General features: G+C 47.4%; 1 protein-coding gene across 2 annotated transcripts in view; it reads right to left on the minus strand.

Moving 5' to 3' along the window:
* ADPGK (ADP dependent glucokinase) overlaps positions 1 to 11,773 on the minus strand; it is a 104,565-nt gene extending 92,792 nt beyond the window's left edge. Inside the window, exon 1 of one of the 2 annotated variants that reach the window (XM_078685035.1) lies at positions 10,888 to 11,773. In XM_078685035.1, the coding sequence (XP_078541161.1) occupies positions 10,888 to 11,099 (212 nt within the window). In that variant the 5' untranslated portion in view covers positions 11,100 to 11,773. The remainder of the gene's footprint in view (positions 1 to 10,887) is intronic. The other variant, XM_078685034.1, reaches the window with a different exon arrangement.
* Positions 11,774 to 20,082: the final 8,309 nt, after the last annotated feature.

The raw sequence follows: 20,082 nt of genomic DNA on the forward strand, positions 1-20,082 counted from the left end.
TCATGCATCTTGTGTCCAGCACTGCTCACATTCGTGTATCGTAACCCTCCCCACCATTAATATGCATACCAAAGTTACCCGACAGTGTGAAAAGGCTCAATAAAAACATAAAACAACAAAAACAACATGACAAGTGTCCGCCCCATATCAGGTGACATTCAAGTCCCTGGCCATGCACCCTTTATGAGTAAATAATAATTAGATCAACTGTTGAATGGGTGAAACATGTCCACTTTGGAATCTCTGTATAGAGTGAAAGAGCAAGTGCCCATTATCTCCTTGCAGCAGGCCCAACTTGGAGGGCCCATCAGTAAGCCCGCCAGAATCTTAGAGGCTTACCTTGGTGCTGTTCAATCCTGCCAGCAGTCCAATTCTGTAAGCTTGTGGACATGGGGCCCAGTGTGACAAGAACTACAAGTCATCGCCTGCCTGTGGAGGGAGTTTCAGGCCCCAGCGGACACCATCTGTTGAAGACCCAGAGCCACCCGTGTCTGAGCCAGACTCTGAAGGCTGCTCCATTCACAAAAGTGCAAAGGGGGTTTGTGCTGTGCAGCAAGAACTCTTTCACAACCTGTGCCTACGCCTCTACCGCTGCCTGGCCCCGACGGACCTTAATGGTCTCCACTTCTATAGCCTATTCCCCAGTGGATATTCCCCAGTGGCCGCGGTCTCAGAGGGATTCTGAGCCAATACCTTGGCATGGAGCCGGGTCCACATGTCCTCTGGAGCGGAGAAAACACGGCGGTCTCACTGATCAACCTGAGTTTTGATGGAAATAAAAAGGCATATTTAAAGGTGCATCTCCCACAAGCATTGTTTGACTTTCACACAGGATCCATGAAGATGCTGCACTTCTGCCATAAAGTCAGGGCACGCTGTGATCACAGCATTTTCATACTGCCAGGGGCACTTTGTTCGAAACTACTATAGCACCAGGGCACAGTCCAGATAATTGAGGAGTTAGGCAATGATGGGCCACGGTGAGGCTCTCGGTGTGACGGCCTGCCACGTATCCGGTGTGCCCTCCCCACCGAGAAGAGTTTAGGCACGTTGTCCACTAGCACCATTTCCATCAGTCAGGTTTCAATGAAGAGCTCCACACTGGCGCCCTTATATCGCTCAGGAAGTCCCAGCAAGAGGACATTGTTGCACCTAGAGTGCCCTTCAGCATCTTCAGCTCTGCGGTGTAAAGTGGCCACCTCCTCGCCCATTGTTTTCAATTGAGCCTGCAACTCTTACACCATGGGTCTCATGGTGGTCAGGGCAGACTCCGCTTCATCTACCTGATCAACCAGCTTTCAATGATATGCCTTTAATAGATTTACGTTTATGGAGACTTCATCAATCCTGGATCACCTGAAGAACTGGCTCAAATTGGGTGGAGTGTGCGTGAAGAGTAGCTTAGAGGTGACTCGGAGTGTCTAAGGATCTGTCTGTGGGAATAGAGGGCGGCGCAGGGCCACCAAGGTCTTGTGCCGGAAGCTTAGTAGATTTGGTTTTCACCATAATTATATCCCTCAATGTGGCCTCCTCAGATAAACTTGAAAAGCAGAGGGCACGTTGCCTCCTCTTTTCGTACAGAAGCAAACATCCACAGTCCACCGGGAGGGGAGCAAAAAGTGGGCCTTTGTCCCTAGTCACCAGGACCTGGCCCGGGACACTGCTCTCTTCTGGCAATGCCTGTGGCCCTGCATCGTGCAAAGGATAACTGGTACTCATGACTGGGGATTCTGCCCATTCACCACCGAGCTGTACCAGTGTCAAGGGCCCCCAATGTAATGGGTAACATAATAGGGGTAAGGGCCATCCAATAATGACCTTGCCTAGGCAATCCACCCTCTCAAGGGCTGCCAGCACAGTCCTTGACACTACAGGGGACCACTGAGCTGAAAAGGCAGAAGGAGTATTTGCTTTATGTAGTAGGCAACTGATTCAGGAGGTATGTATTCAACAAGGCTGTTCAACATTCGAAATCCTTGATGATCATTTACTTTAGAGGCCAAGAGTTTCTGGGAACAGCAGCATGCAGCTTTACCTTGATTTTATTCAGGGCTCCACTATTTCCAGTACCTAGCATGCTCATGTCCACTTCCAGGTAGACAGGGACCCCGAGGGAACCGAAAGCTGGGAAGCCCCCTATCCACTCTGCCCTTGTCAGGTCAATAGTCCAGGCAGGCAGACAGTGGGTCAAACACGGGGCGCCGGTAGGCCTGCTGTGCAAGGAGCAATGCTCAGCGGGCCAGAAGAGAAGGATGTCAGCATAGTAAACTCAATGTTGGTGGATCCCAGGACGACACACACCGGAGCCGAGCATTTTCTCTGCTCCTCTCAGGCAGCGCAGATGCTGTCGCGCCCTTGTGCCTCTCCAGTGATGAAGGACGTAGCCTCCTCATCTCCGGGCCTGCTTCAGTACAGTGCCACCGCACCCTGGTAGTAACAGCCCCCTCAACCTTCGCCAGTCAGGCGGAGGTGTCCGCTCATTGAGGCATGCTCCCACAGATCTTCCAGGGGGCCTCAGTGGAGCAGGAGACCCCAGATGTGAGGGGTAACGATCAGCCCACCGGGGCACCACAGGTAGGCTGTGAGGGGACATCTGCCCTCACTGCTCAGAGGCACTCCTCTCCTCGCACCGTCACTCCCCTATCGTGGTTCACACATTGTGACGGGCCGTGCCATTAAAGGCTACGCTCCAGGCCTCACCTCCAAGCAGCACCCTTCACCTCCATGGCACTTAAACGGGGGCAGTGCTTGCGTGTCTCCCACACAGTTTGTTTCCTCCTACAAAGCGGGCAGCTTGAAAAATAACGGACGGTGATTTGCGGCTCGATGAGGAGGATGATCAGAGGAATATTTGCAGGTCTACCTCGTACTTCGTTAAGGCGCATCTGATGCTGCTGCCATCTTGGCCACGCCCCCAAACTTAAACACTTTATCTTTGGCCAGCTCTTCCAGTAACTATTCAGCTCCAGCTTGTTACACCCATTTGGACATTCTCCCTGGATGAAGAAGCGTCCATGGAGAATACAATGAATGTCTCTACTGAGTAGGTTTTCTTTTGGATTCCACCATACTCTTAATGAAGACCAGCCCTTTGCCCTACATCTCACCCACCTACTCCTTAAGCCTCTTGCAATGGACAATCCCTTTACTCCCACTCCCTACTTTTGTTACCTAGTACCGGCTCCACTTCTTATGTAAATACAGGCCTCTGAATGCCTTCTTGCTTTGGCGAGTCAGATTTGATTAGGTCAAAATATATTTAGGGCCGACCTGCCCGTTTTGGCCAGTGGACAAAGTAAAGGTGTTCTGTTCAGTCAAAGTGGAGGAGCAATAAAGATGCCTTTAAATATTATTTTTATCTCGTCACATTTGCTCTGTGCTCAGAGAGAGGTCAGAAGTCAGTTTACAATGACTATTCCTTCTTGGACTGCAGAGTCCCAGAATGTTGTACAGTAAACTGCCTAACCAGCTGTACGAAGTGTGAAATGAAAGGCTGTAGGGAATCGGGCTTTTCCAAACACTCATTTAAAAATATATTTCAGTAGTTGCGAAAGCCCATGTTTTGTACTTCTGTGTGATGAAAAAAGTGTTTTAATAGGATGAAAAACAAATCAAAGCACTTTACTTGATGATGTGCGAATTCTACATGTACTATCTGAAACCCAATTTTCACATTTTATTTTTCATACACTATATAGTTATATCAGTCAAGCTGCAAAGTAGTGGGAAGGTTTTTGTCTATTTCTTGGACATTCACTGTCTGTACATGATAGTGCGCTACCACATTATGCTCTAGTAATGTATTTATTATCAGTGAGTGTTTAAACATCAACGAGAAACACTCCTGCCCCTGTCCTGATGGCAATGCTATTAGTAAACTGAGAGGCATGTCAGGGATCATGTGCACCCTACATGTGGGCCAGATTCTTGTTATACATGGAGCAATCTTTAACCTATTTAATCAAACGAAAGAGATGTGTTTTGTACAGCACTAAGGCTGAACTCACACATTTGAAAGTGCACTCAAATGTGGGAATGAAGAAAAATAAAAATATTTGCCAATAATACCATAGTTTGGGACCAGTTTACGGGCCAAGTAAATTACAAATAGGTCGAGTAGATTATTCAAGTCCCCAGACCTGCAGGTCTAGTAACATTTTTATGATTTTTGGAGGCCTGAAATATATCCTTTTCCGCATGTATGCACCAGATGTCCATGTATCTACAGTACAATTATTGAAGATATAATATCTCCATCCTTCCCAATAGACCTTTTTGTATACATTGTATATGCAATCTCTGTAACACTTGTATTGTTTAATTTAATTGCTTTGATACGCATAGGGCTCTGGTTTGCGCTATGTAAAACCTCAAATTAATTAATAAAGGTGTACCTTGGCCTACATCCATGACTTTATACAAATATTTACCTTGCATGAGCTTCCATGCCTTCAAGCCATAATCAAACCATTAGGACAAGCCCTCATTTATAAGGGCGTAACAGCTGCTTAAGCTTTCGTAACATGGACCAATCAACAGTTACCACATACCAAATAAAACAATGTTGGCTCTGTGACTTCACTTTATTTGTTTCAGGCAAAACTTGCACAACTTAACAACCGAAAATACCAATTGGAAGACAGCCATCTTCACAGACACACAACCAGATAACGTGTTATTTTTTAAATCTAATTAGGAGTGAATGCTCCTTAGGTTTAGGTTTTCTTTGTGCTAATTATAGATATGTGGTTTGTATTTGAAAATGTACCCAACTTATAAGTTAACCTATGCAGGCGAACCTTGGTTCTATCGCATAAAACTGCATCATCACCGTACAAAATTGATACAAAAGTAAGATTTTTTTTACGTTCCTCAAATGAAGGGAATATAAAGGAACACCAAAAACAAACCTTTAATTTGACCCTAGGTTTGTCTGGGTCCAGTGAGCTGCAAGTCGGAGTGCCACAAGACTCAGTTTTTAGCAGACTCTTTACATTTATCTCATGCCCTTTACTTTTTAGGCAGACGCCCAGGGAGCAAAAATAATTTCTGATTCGGGTGACACCCAGCCACTATTTTCGTGGGACAGGGATGAGATGTTTTCAGGTGAAAAAATTCTGAATCTGCTTAAGAGTGGTCTTTCAATGGCTTACACACTTCCATTAGCTTTAAGGTAATGTAGAAAAAACACTGAAATACTCTTCTTTGGTGTTAAAGCACAAGAGGCCTGGCAGTCCTTTTGGCCGATGGATGCTCCTCCTCCACTACGCCAGGCAAGTGTGGTGAAGAACTAAGGCATTAAGTTTGATGGTGAGCTAACCTTTCTGCCTCAGGTGAATGCTGTGGGAGGGACTTGTTTTGATCTGCTGACTGTGATAATAAAGTTCCTGTAATGTCTCTCGCATCAAGGAAACAGGCAGTTCAGGCCTTAATAACAGAGGCTTGACTATGGTAATGCACTGTATTTGGACCTGCCTGACTTCCTGATTAGGAAATTGCATGTGGTCCAAAGCGCAGCAGACTGGACTTTTCTCGGACTGCCTCGCTCAGGAGTGACTGAATGCTGCTGCTATTTAGAAGATTTGAAGACTCACCTATTTAAAGAACAATACGTCACAATGCACTAACCGTCCACAACCCAGCTACCTCTCCTATCACTTGTTGACTATGCTTGTTTTTGACCCATTACAGCACTCTGCTGCCTTTTGGCAATGTTTACACAACAGAAACAAGCATTTACAATGCAATGGTTTCGCCTTTGCAAAAGTTAGAGCTATTGGCTTTGCTCATGACATTATTTTTATTTATGTTTTTTTTAAAAAAACATAAATAAATGGCATTGTCATTTATAATGCCAATAGCAGGGCAGGAGAGCAAGCACAAGCAACGAGGGGGCAGGACAGCAAGCACAAGCAATGAGGAGGGGGGGGCCGCAAGCACGAGCAACGGGGGGGCTGGGGAGCAAGCACAAGCAACGGCAGGACAGCAAGGGGGGCAGGACAGCGAGCACAAGCAACAGGGGACAGGGGAACAAGCACTGAGGGGGGAGGACAGGAAGCACGAGCAACGGTGGGCAGGGGAGCAAGCACAAGCAACAGCAGGACAGCAAGGGGGGCAGGACAGCGAGCACAAGCAACGGGGGGCAGGGGAGCAAGCACAAGCAACGAGGGGGGAGGACAGCAAGGGGGGGCAGGACAGCGAGCACAAGCAACGGGGGGCAGGACAGCAAGCACAAGCAACGAGGGGGGAAGGACAGCAAGCACAAGCAACTTTTTGTGGACCTGTGAGATTGTCAGGTGGACAGGGTCATGGTCTCCCTTGGCCCCCCCCCACACACACACAGAGCCCCACACACACACACACACAGAGCCCCACACACACACACACACAGAGCCCCACACACACACACACACAGAGCCCCACACACACACACACACACACACACAGAGCCCCACACACACACAGACGCACGCAAGTCTGGGATAGAGCGAAGGAGTGCAGCTTAAGTGACAAGTGCCCCTGTGCCGAGGCGCGCCCAGCAGTGGGAGGGGAGGGCTCCTTCTGTGCAGGTAAAGAGCACGAGTCTGAGATATACAAAACACTTTGAAAGTGGTGTGTGGTCACAGAGGAGAGGGGCGTAACAGATCCAGAACTTTAGTAAGTGTTGTATTACAATACATGCATATCTAAGAAGAAGTGCTTTTTCTACGTTAACGCAGAAGTAAGGTGTTGAGGTTAACGGATGCCTTGGTTCTCGGATCACTATAGGCACACGGGTTGTATAGATTACTACAGAAGAGGTACACGGATTGTTTAGTGACTTTGAAAAGCCCGGTGTGCACCACTCTTTCTGTGAGCTGGTCCCACAGGCGGGGTATTATTACGAGCCACGTTTTACATTGCAAGAAATAAATGACACCAGAGCAGCAGAAACAGAGTGGGTGCAGAGAGTAGAACACGTGCTTCTCAACCCGGCTCATTGTCCAGCCCTGCAAAACACAACTGCGTGTGTCAGGTATACTAGTATAGTGCCGACCGCGAGATCGCTAGTTTCTAAGTGCTGTGATGGGTAGCTGACGGGAAAATAAAGCATGCGAGAGAGATGTGCTCTGAATCGAGCAGGGCTCTAGTGTCTCTGGGTGTGCCTTATTTTCTTTGAAAGAAGCCATGTTACAGAATTGTAAACATGTGCACGGTTTTGAGAGGGAGCAGGTTGTAAAGGCACAAAAAACAGAGCACATGATGAGCCAGCGCACTTTTAGAAAGGTCTGAGCTCTAGGCGCACCCTGGCTCCGCAATATTATACCGTTTTTATACAGAGAAAGTGAAGCACAGGGCGGCAAAAAATTTGCCGAGGATCACACTGTTGATCAAGCGGGGATGCTGGCTTTAGAATCCATTTATCCTGGACTACACCTGTTATTTTAGTCATTTAGGCACATGATCACATATCACCCGAATTATCAACTCATCAAAACTATGAGGTCATTTTTGTGCTAAGGATCGACCTTTAGAACCCCCGTCAATTTCACCCATTGAGCTGTGTACGTAAGCGTAAAGTTAAATGTAACTTGATTGTGTTTAGAATACATAGTACATTCGCTGGAACCAGTCTATAATTAATGAACATCTATATCTGAATTTGCTAAAACTCACTCTGTGATGACAAAATTAAGAATTATCAACCCACCTCTTCAACAACCAATAGCAATTACAAAGCGCACTGAAGCCCACGTTGGACGAGCAAGCACAAACCCACCGTGAAAGCCTTGCAGTGTCCCAGACAACTGTGCATTAGACTGGCATTGTGTGGTTTCGGCTGTGCACTGTGTCTAATGTCGTAGCGACTCTGCCTGTATGCCGATTTTTGAGCTATATCAAAGCGCCTTGAAGCTGCCATGTGGAGCATATAATAAGTAGTATTAGAAACTGTATAAATAAGTGATACCCTTGCAGAAACTAGGTTCTCTCGCGAATGAAACTATCTGGCCAAAAATAAGACGACAAAGCGGATAGCGGGAGTGCCCCGGTCGACCTTGTGAGGCCCGGCGGCTCCCGAGTGATCGGACCTGCGGTGCTGCGGGGGAGACTCTGGAGGGCATCCCAGAAGTGTGAGCACCCCGGGCCAGTCGTCTGCTTGAGTCCGCACCCAACATCCAGCACAATGGCTGCGGAGGGGTTGGGGGGGATTTGGTGGGGAAGCGCTGGAATGAGAGGCCGGGGGCATTAAAAAGAAAAGTTTTTAAAAAAAAGAAAAAACTTACCTGACTGCCGACTTGGGTCCGACCGCGCCGCATCTGCTGTCCCCTCCTGGGACAGGGTTCGCGTTGGCGCCTTCCGTTTAGTGGCTGGTGACAACAGCAACCCCTCTTCGCCAATCCAGAAGCGGCGCCTTCTCCTGAGCAGAGGGGAGAGCAGTGAGGGCGTGTACCCTTCAGAGTCTCTCTCTTGCCTGTTTTCGCTGATGGGCACAGCTGACTCGAGTTGCACGAACGGGAGGGGGGCGGGAGAGAACACGGACGACGGGAGGGGGGCGGGAGAGAACACGGACGACGGGAGGGGACACGGACGACGGGAGGGGGGCGGGAGAGGACACGGACGGCGGGAGGGGGGCGGGAGAGGACACGGACGGCGGGAGAGGACACGGACGACGGGAGGGGGGCAGGAGAGGACACGGACGGCGGGAAAGGGGAGGGAACAGGAAAAAACGTAACTCCGCCCTGGGAAAAAATCTCGGGAACGCCCCCGAATCTGGTCCGGCCTTGACGGACAGATCCGGCACTCAATGGCTAGCCTCCATTTATGGAGCTAGCCAATGAGAGCCGGGGGACGTTCCCGAAGTGCTTATTGGGGACATAGGATTTCACCTGCGCTGAAAGGCTGCGCAGCAGCCTTCGGCAGGCGAAACCAAAAAACATATTTGGATTACTTACTCACGCTAGGCCTGCGCATCATCTCTTCAAAACAGTGAAGGTGCGCCTTTGGGAAGAGGCTGGCGGGTAAATGCAATATCTGGAAGAAACACTGGGGCTGGTACAGTGCAGGAGTAGCATTCTGGGTTTATAAGACTCTCATATGCAATGTTCATTAAAAATGCTGCAGTTGCTGCCCTTGGCTGAAGAGGGCACTGGAGTATATCAAAAGGTAAAGAGTAGTGTGGAGTTGGATAACTGAATCCAGCGCTGATCTTGCTGGTATAGGACAGGGAGTGAAATGTGCTATTTGCATCTGTGACGTCGGAACAGTAAGGAAGGGGACAGTACAGCAGAAGGTCTGGTAGGAGGGAGCAAGCAGCAACATCTGAAATTATCAAGTGTCACCGGCACAGTTCTCCAATCCAACCATTCCAAACCAGACATTCTTCCCTGCAGGTGTTCTTCTGCATCCTGAAAGTTCCGTTGGTTGAGTTGGGAGTACAGAAAGCGTACAGATGAGGAATCGACGGACTAAAAGTGTCTCGTGAGAAGTTTTAGATCCTGTCGTATTGTTTTAGTGAAGGACCTATTCATTAAGTGAATGATTAGGGAGGGAGACCTGCGGGACGTCAGGAATCCCCGAAACCTTTTGTTATGTCTCAGAGGAGATCAGTCATGTCGGGGAAAAACCATATGCTTCGGGACAATGGAAGAAGTGAAAATGGGCTTAGAAGCTGCCTTTAGTTCCACGACTTCTGAGATCAGACTACAGCTACCAAATTTAGCAAAATATGCCATCACATGTCCTGTAACCTCAACTATCCTTTCTGACAAAATTATGGAAGCATTCAGAGATGGGCAAAATGTGTGCATAAGCGGTGCTGTATTGACTGTACGATTACATATTGATATGGGACTGATACTTGGCAAGACAATGATTCTGTGGTCCTGGGATACTGAGGCTGATCATTATAGCGGTGTCATAATTTACTAGCCATTACATCAGACCTCCTACCTTCCTATCCAGTCACTTAGTCTCCAACCTGAAATTAAGACAGATGCAAAAAAAAGCAAAAAACTTTTAACACAAACCTTTGACGCTCTCTAAGTATTATGGGTAGCAAGTGGAAGAAAAAGTACAGACTAACTATTAAAAACTAGATCACTCTCTCCACCCTGTCTGTGGGAAAACAATCTTGCATGAAACACTATAAGACCTTGGCAGATAAGCAGTGTGTGTGGGTCAGTCAGCTTATCTTTAGTAAAGATGATGGATAAAAAACAAAATGGGATTTGAAGACATCCTGAAAATGCATTTCACTTCCAATATTGGTGCATATAACACAATCTTAACACAACCTCGTGAATATTTTTTGTAACTGAATTTCCTCTTGCTATCTAATAATGAAACAGTTCTTATATAACAAACTGCTTGTGTATGTGTGGAGACTGTTCCTCTAACTGCTCCAACACTCATTTTGGTCTGTGTCCTCTATATATGCATGCCACGGGTAACAAACCCAGACTAGTTGCCCCAGCCACACACTCTTAAGTTTACAGCTTATTTGTGTTATACTAGTCGTTAAATGCCCCGTTATGTGTAGCTCTAATAACAAAGGAGAGGGTATTTAATAACTAGTACGGCCCAAGGTAAAATTACTCCAATGCTATAAGAACATTCCACATACTGAGGAAAGACGTAAATTAAACAATGTGCTATTCATTCCTAGCCCGGAATAAAGGTCAAACAAAAAACTATATTTTTTCGGATTTAATTTCTGGAGAGGTTCCATTTAAGGGCAAAGTGAAGGTATACCTTGCCCGTGAGCTCTTCACCTCAAGGGAGTGGAGTATGAGGACCTGAAAAAGGTTAAACTATCAGGTCTCTTAAGACAAAGGCTACCGTCTAATCTCACATGATGGATACTATGTGCCTGCTTGGAAAACTAGTACAAAGTATCTGGCAACTCACCCGACAGCCACTTTACTCCACTGCTTGGTGGGGGCAACAATGACAGCCTCCCACGCCGACGCGAGGTTGTACTCCACGGAGGCCGTGCCCCGCAGATCCCGGAGAGAGTCAGACAGGTAGTTCAAGGCCGAGCTCGGTAAGTCTGCGTCAAAATGATAGAAGTAGCCCACTGCCAACGCCATCACTGCCACGCAGGTCGCCTTCGTCCACATGTCTTTGGACACTAAAGTGAGCCCCACAAGGGCATATGGGCTTGGAGTAGAGAGGGCAGGGTGAATATTCTGACGGGTGGAGACGAAGTGACTGGGGAAAGCTTCAGTGACTAGTATGGATGCAAGGGGCTGGAAATAAAGAGATAGAATTCGAGAGGAAAGAGGTCTCAATGATTTTTTTTTTAAATGACAAAGAAAGCGAACAATGAGGGGGAGGTGGTTAAGCCCAGGACTGAAAGGACCGGATGGGGCGAGAGATAGGAAGGGACGAGTAGTATCGTGACGAGCGAAGTAGTCAACTAGGGGTCAGGAAACAGGTTGAGAGTGAAGGGTTCTAGAGGGGGGATAGAACGGGTAGAGTGGGAAATGAATGAGGATGGAAAGGTAACAGGAGGAAAACTAACGATGGTGCGGGATGCGCTAGAGGGAATAATATGGGTAACAGGACAGATAAGAGGAGGACAGCATCAAAGGAAGAAGCTGATCATAATGAGACCGGAGAGGCTGAGTGAGCTGGCCCGCAGGAATTTCGTCGACCCCGGGCTCTGGGTAGCACCGGAGTGAATGAATACATTGACAGCAAGACACATTTCGACCAATCAGCAGGAAGAACGAGTTTGAAAGGAGGACGGGCGGCGCCTCAGAACGAGGCTAGAGACAGATTCAGGAAGAAGTGAAGTTTCGTACGCGTCCAAATGTAGTGATTGGGAGAATAGAATCCTTGCATGAGGCTTGAAACGCAGAAGCATATGCCTCTTGCTCATGCAAACATGGCGGCCATCTTTAGATGGAATTGTTAAACATCTCTTCCTTTCCGTTCGTTGCAAAGGGGCTCGTAGAGAAATTGAAACGGGTTGTTTCTATTTTGTTGCAACCTTGTACAAAAATTAACATTTAACCTGAATGTACAGCTAATTTAAAGTAAAATGTGAGCGTTATTTTGACATCACACCAAGTTTGTATTCTAATAATTGTATATGTTTATATTCTTATAATTGTATGGTGAGTAACAACGAACTTTTTATTTAAAGAAGTCTGGCATTTGGATGAGTCTTTTTATATCGTGTCTTAGAGCAGTAAAGAATAGAGCGTAACTTCTAACTGAACAAACCCATTCGGCGTGCCTAGCAACGACGTACATTACGTGAAAGGCACTTCAAGCGGCCCTCTGACTACCGCCTGTGTTGCTTTATGGTTGCTATCTCCTTCCGTTTTGTTTTTCTGGCGTGTTAGGTCAGTCAAGTGTGAGCGCACCCAGTGCAGTCTCTGAGCAGTGCTAATATTGGGGAAAAAAGAATACACTTTGGAATCCATTAATTGGCTGCTAAGGTGCGGCAGAGAAAAGAGGAGAGAAGTGGTAGTCTCACGGCAAGACTCTTGTATAGCGCTCCAATACCTTCGGGTCGAGTTCGCACCATATAAATCTGCAACAAAAAAAAGAGGGGAGAGGATGTGGCCTTAGGGACAAAGCTGCCGACTTTGGAGCTGGAGAATTAGGCTCGAGCCTTGGCGTCTGCTCAGTGTCGTGACCCGACAGTGTGGGCAATGGACAGTGGGGCATTAGGACCCTGTGGGGCCTCAGGCAGAGTGACCAAGTCACCGGACACCAGATCCGGTGACGGGGACAGGAAGGGGACACACAATGGCTAAGGGGCAGATGGAGACGGACGTGCTGACCAGCAGCTGACCAGATGCTAACCCGCTGTAATGCGCGATGCAAATAAAGGTGTATGAGATGAAAATGTGTCCCGTGTATGATGTACTTCCCGGCGCACGACCAGAACACGACAACTGGCGACGAGGGTAAAGAAACGGATGGACGCGTGGATGAAAGTGTGTCCAGCAAGTACATCATCGTGAAAAAAAAGAATAAAGGTGCTCACCCTGGATGCGCCGCAAGACAAATGGAAGATGGGAAGAGCGACGCGGGAGCCCACCAAACAGCGACAGGGGAAAGATGCAGCAGATCGCGGTAAGAGCTAAGACCAAGCGCGGGCCTTTGAAAACAAGGCGCGAGGTCCCGGGAGAGCTCAGGAGTCTCGGCGGCCATCACGAAGTCAGGCGGCTGAGCCAATCAAAAAAGGGAAAAGGAATGAGGAGGCCATCATGAGGTCAGGAAAAGCGAGATTTCGATCGCGAAATCTCGCGAGATAACGGCGACATTTTAAATGGGACTTTGGAGAAAGAGGCCATAAGGAAAAGCGGGGCGGCCATTTCAAGGCCAGGCGAAGTGAGACAACATTGGAAAAGAGACAATTAAAGAACACGAAGAGAAAGAAAGGCAAAGAGAGGCAGAAAGGGACTAAAGACTCCCACAACAAAAAGAACATAGAAGAAAAACAAGGAGCAAAAGAAGACAAAAGAAAAGAAAAGAAGTACACCCAAAAGTCAGAAACAGAGAAATAAAAGGAAAAAAGTAAGGAGAATAAAGAGGCATAAAAGAAAAGGAAGGACAAAGACGACCAAAGTATTGTGAGAATGACGGCGGACATTTGAAGGGGACATTCAAGGAAAGGTCATAGAAAAAAGGAGAGCAGCCATTTCAAAACCAGGCAAAGGGCAAAGAAGAAGAAGAACACAAGACAAGGGGAATTAAGGAGAACGCGAGCAAGAAGAAAAGACAGGAAGAAAAAGAAGACAAAGAAGAAAAGGAAGATAAAAGGCAAAAGAGCGATAAGGCAAAGGAAGATGATGGTGCAATAAGAAAAGAGATTACCAGAGAATAACAAAAAGACAAATAGAGAAAGAGAAAGAAGGAAAGAATATATACACATATAAGAAAGAGAAACAAGAGAGTGGAAGAAGCCAGAGAAGGCTACATAAAAGACAGGAAAGAGACCCAACAAAGAAAAGAAAGAAAACAAAAAGGAAAGAAAGCAGAACAACAAAGAGAAACGAAAGGACAAAGAAAGAGCAAAGGAGAAGTTACAAGGAAATAAAGAAAAGAAGAAAGAAGAAAGAGGAGTAAAATAACGAGGAAAGAAGGGACCAAAGAAATAGGAAAAGAAAAGGAGAGCCTAGGGAAGGCTACAAGAAAAGGAGAATAAAAGAAGAAGAAGAAGAAAAAAAAGGACACAAAAGGAACACAAGAGAAAAGGACAAGGAGAGCCGAGAAAAGGCTAAAAGGACAAGGAGAGCCTAGAAAAGGCTAAAAGGACAAGGAGAGCCCAGAAAAGGCCAAAAGGAAAGGAGAATAACAGAAGAAGAAGAAGGAAAAAGACACAAAAAGGACACAAGAGAAAAGGACAAGGAGAGCCTAGAAAAGGCTAAAAGGACAAGGAGAGCCCAGAGAAGGCTACATAAAAGGAGAAGAAAAGAAGAAGAAGAAGAAAAAAAGGACACAAAAAGGACACAAGAGAAAAGGACAAGGAGAGCCTAGAAAAGGCTAAAAGGACAAGGAAAGCCTAGAAAAGGCTAAAAGACAAGGAGAGCCCAGAAAAGGCTAAAAGGAAAGGAGAATAACAGAAGAAGAAGAAGGAAAAAGACACAAAAAGGACACAAGAGAAAAGGACAAGGAGAGCCTAGAAAAGGCCAAAAGGATAAGGAGAGCCTAGAAAAAAGGGATAAAAAGGAGCAACACGGAAAGACATACCGCAGGAGAAAGAGCAGCAAAAAAAAAAAAAAAAAAAGAAGAAGAAGAAAGGACAAAGACGTGCAATGAGCAGAGCGGACAAGCGCCACCAAGGAAATAAAGGCAAGAGGCACCTCAGGGCCAGGACCAAAGGTGTTGAGACAGAAATAACATAGAGACAAGACAACAAGTTCTCCAAAGAGTCACTGGCGGTGACAAAAGTGAAAGGATAGATGATAACGGCTGCCGACGAACAACAACGAATAACAAGAAACAGATAGCATTTCAAGGACAAAGAAGGCAGAGGAAGAAGAAATGGCAGCGACAACGGCAGCCACATGGACGGTGGAAGATAGAGGACAAGGAAGCGATGGAGACACTAGATCCATAAAGAAATGTAGAATGACAAGTTCTCTCTCTCTCTCTCTCTCTCTCTCTCTCTCTCTCTCTCTCTCGTTCATTCACCCCCATCCATATAATTGTGAATGAGGACTATGGTAAATGTGTCACGAACTTTTGTTTGCAACAAGGAGGGAGGTGTCGTGACCCGACAGTGTGGGCAATGGACAGTGGGACATTAGGACCCTGTGGGGCTTCAGGCAGAGTGACCAAGTCACGGGACACCAGATCCGGTGACGGGGACAGGAAGGGGACACACAATGGCTAAGGGGCAGATGGAGACGGACGTGCTGACCAGCAGCTGACCAGATGCTAACCCGCTGTAATGTGCGATGCAAATAAAGGTGTATGAGATGAAACTGTGTCCCGTGTATGATGTACTTCCCGGCGCACGACCAGAACACGACACTCAGTATCCTGTGCTTATGAGCAAATCACCGAATCTCCCCGTGCCTACCAAAAATGAATGTGTCCCTGTGTAATGTAACTGGTAGTCATGTACAGTGCTCCAATACTTTCAGGTTGAATCCGTGCTAAATAAATCTGCCAAAAAAAACCAAGCATTTGCAATACAATAAGTCACATTTGCAGTCATTTGAGTTATTGGCATTGTAAATACCAATGCCTTTTATTTATGCATTTTAAAAACCTGTAATCAGTGCTTAAACACGCACTTTATCCTTACAGTTGTTTCTGACGAGAAGCAACGTGGGCAGTAATTTGTTGGAATGGTGATCCCGAATAGAGGCGGTGCCGAGGGAGCCATTGTCGTCGGGATTACGATGTCTCTTTCAGACAGCCTTTTCATGGCGGTCCAACCGCCATGAAAAAGCTGTCAGAAAGGAACTTAGGTGGCCCCAAACAGGGCCCCCATCCCTCATTACCTCCTCGTCCTGTCTTCCAGTCCCATTCCTTAACAGTGAGCAGCTAGTCTGCTCCACAGAAACCTATTACCTAACTGAGCTTTTTGCACTTCCCCTAACATGGCGTCACCATCAGGTGACAATAAAGGGGAAACATCCTGTTCTTTTTTTAGGTCTCGTCCTATTCCATTCCGCAAGGAATGAATAGGACGAGACTATTGGGGCTAAACTAAGAGCTAAACTTAAGCTCTCAAAAATGCGGATTTCCAGAAGTGCATGTGTCCTGTGCACGCGCTTCTATCCGCCTGCCTCGCATCACCACATGAAAGCCACATACACTTCAAAGGCTCCGCTCCCCGCCCCCCGCCTGCACTTCGCACTCTCCGACTTCCCCTCCCACCTCCCACGGCCGCTCTTCCCATTCACGCGCTCGTTACCATTTGCTCCCGAGCCGCATTTCTCCTCGCCCCCTAATGCCAAGAGCTTGTTTGAATTGGCCCCAATTACGTTTTCCGTCATTTGAGCTTTTTCTCCTCTATTGCTTAAAACCAGTACCTGAATGTGCGATCTCTGCCTAAGTGCCCAACGATTTGTTTAACTTTTCCATTAATAATTCAGGGGCGTTAAGACTTGGTATCTCTAATTCAATAGGGCCATAAATGTTTATTGATGAAGAGGAATACAATGAACAATGGGGAATGATTTGTTTGGACTTCAGTGGCCTGGCTGGTGCAGGGAGGGGGTCGGGGGCTGGATGCAAGGGTAATGATTGAGGGCACTGGAGCAGTACGCGCCTTCGTCATTTTACATTTTTTACTGCCTTAAAGTATTTATTTCAGGTGATTATGGCAGCATTCGTTTTAAAAGGACAACTAAAACATAAATTTCACATTCATAATGTGCGCGCGCCCACAGCATCTTTTCCCCACTAATACCTTAACCAAGCGCATGTGTGGTTTAATAAAGCGCATGGAGGTATGCAGAATTTTAGCTCACGCTGTTGTTCGTTAGCCACTAGATGGCACTGTTGCGCCTGTATTCGACTGCTTACGCTCACTATGAGCTCAAGATCTCCCATGGTTGCACGGATAGGAACACCTAAGCTCACCTACTCGTCCGCAACGAACCGTTCGGAACCGTCCCCTGTCTGCGGATCCTTCATAAGAACAAAACGTCTCAGTTCAGAATCCATTAAACAGAATAATAATGGATGATCTTGAACGGAAATATTAAGAGTACATTTGTATCTAAAATTCAAATGCAGAAAATCCTTTTAATAGTAATACACGCAATGTCTAGTTGGAAGCAATTTATTGGCTTTTAAAGCGCAATTCCGAGGGTGCAGCTAGTGTAGGGTGAACTCAGTGTAAAGTTTTAGAAATAAAAAAATGGATGCTCCGATATTAAAAAAGCACTGGTGAGAGATTTAGAGGCTAAACCAAGGGTGAAACCATCGGCGGATTTCGTACAGTAAGTGTGGAGCAGTGGGGCGGAATGCGCGCGCACATCAAAGCCACCAGCCTCCCTCCATCCATTCATCCCCCCACTCCATCCATCCTTCCCCCCACTCCATCCGTCCATACATCCCACTCCATCCGTCCATACATCCCACTCCATCCATCCATCCATCCCACTCCTTCCATCCATCCATCCCACTCCATCCATCCATCCACCCCCACTCATCCATCTCCCATCCCCCCACTTCATCCATCCATCCCCCCACTCCATCCATCCCCCCACTCCATCCATCCATCCCCCCACTCCATCCATCCATCCATCCATCCCCCCACTCCATCCATCCATCCCCCACTCCATCCATCCATCCCACTCCATCCATCCCCCCCACTCCATCCATCCCCCACTCCATCCATCCATCCCACTCCATCCATCCCCCCACTCCATCCATCCATTCATCCCCCACTCCATCCATCTATCCCCCACTCCATCCATCCATCTCACTCTATCCATCCATCCATCCATCCCCCCACTCCATCCATCCCCCCACTCCATCCATCCATCCCCCACTCCATCCATCCATCCCCCCTCCATCCATCCATCCCCCCCACTCCATCCATCCATTCCCCCACTCCATCCATCCCCCCACTCCATCCATCCATCTCCATCCATCCCACTCCATCCATCCATCCTCCCACTCCATCCATCCATCCTCCCACTCCATCCATCCATCCCCCCACTCCATCCATCCATCCATCCCTCCACTCCATCCACCCATCCCCCCACTCCATCCATCCATCCATCCCACTCCATCCATCCATCCCACTCCATCCATCCATCCCCCCACTCCATCCATTCATCCCCCCACTCCATCCATCCTTGCCCCCACTCCATCCATCCATCCCCCACTCCATCCATCCATCCCCCCACTCCACCCCTCCACCCATCCCACTCCATCCATCCATCCCCACTCCATCCATCCATCCCAATCCATCCATCCATCCACTCCATCCATCCATCCATCCATCCATCCCACTCCATCCATCCACCCCACTCCATCCATCCATCCCCCCCACTCCATCCATCCATCCCACTCCATCCATCCATCCCACTCCATCCATCAATCCCACTCCATCTATCCATCCATCCATCCCCCCACTCCATCCATCCATCCCCCACTTCATCATCCCACTCCATCCATCCATCCTTCCCCCCACTCCATCCATCAATCCCCCCACTCCATCCATCCATCCCCCCACTCCATCCATCCATCCCCCCACTCCATCCATCCATCCATCCCACTCCATCCATCCATCCCCCACTCCATCCATCCATCCCACTCCATCCATCCCACTCCATCCATCCATTCCACTCATCCATCCATCCATCCATCCATCCATCCCACTCCATCCATCCATCCATCCCAATCCCTCCATCCATCCCACTCATCCATCCATCCCACTCCATCCATCCATCCCCCCACTCCATCCATCCCCCCACTCCATCCATCCCCCCCTCCATCCATCCGTCCCACTCCATCCATCCTTCCATCCCCCCACTCCATCCATCCATCCATCCCACTCCATCCATCCATCTCCATCCATTCCACTCCATCCATCCATCTCCATCCATTCCACTCCATCCATCCATCTCCATCCATCCCACTCTATCCATCCATCCCACTCCATCCATCCATCCATCCCCCCATCCATCCCATCCGCCCCATCCCCCCATCCGCCCCACACTCCATCCCTCCCCCGCGCCACACTCCATCCCTCCCCCGCCCCACACTCCATCCCTCACCCACACTCCATCACTCGCCCACACACCATCCCTCGCCCACACTCCATCCCTCACCCTCTTGCCCTGCCTCTATCTCTCACCCTGCCTCTATCTCTCGCCCTCCCTCTATCTATCTTTCGCCCTCCCTCTATCTATCTATCGCCCTCCCTCTATCTATCTATCTCCCTCACTATCCATCGCATCACCACAGCATCACTCAGGGGCACCACAACATCACTATGTGCTACCACAGCCTCACTGAACGCCACAGCATCACTCGTCGCAGCTACAACATCATTCAGAGCCACCACAGCATCAATCTGTGCAACCATTCAACAACAACTGATTCAAATATGTTCTCTCAATGTTTCAAACTTTATTACAAATGTCACAAAAAAATGTTAATATTTCACTTCTGCTCTTGTAGTTTCATCACAAACAAATACACTAAACATAATCTACCCAAAAGTTATTTGCAAAAGTTTAAGCTATTGCCATTATAAATTACAATGACTTTTATTTAAGTATTAATGATTGAAAAAAATACAACCCATTGTTATTTTTAATATTAATACATCTAAGTCATGTAAATACAACACATATTGCATTACAAATGCTATAGGTGTCACGTTTGCAAAAGTTAAATCTATTGGCATTGTAAATGACAAATTTATTAATTTCGCTATTTTCAAAACAAAAACATAAATAAAAAAATTGTCATTTACAATACTAATACCTCTAACTTTACTAATGCGAGACCTATTGCATTGCAAATGCTTGTTTGTTCTGCGTTTGCAGTTTCCTTCGTGCCTAGCTGAGCTGTGGGTAAGTGTTCCTTTCTTTATTTTTATATTTCGGTTGGCCTGCTTTAGCGGCTGCCTTATTTATTGCTGTAATTGCCCTGGACCCTCTG

This window comes from Lissotriton helveticus, chromosome 3_2 (assembly GCF_964261635.1).
Source record: "Lissotriton helveticus chromosome 3_2, aLisHel1.1, whole genome shotgun sequence".
Lineage (NCBI taxonomy): Eukaryota > Metazoa > Chordata > Amphibia > Caudata > Salamandridae > Lissotriton > Lissotriton helveticus.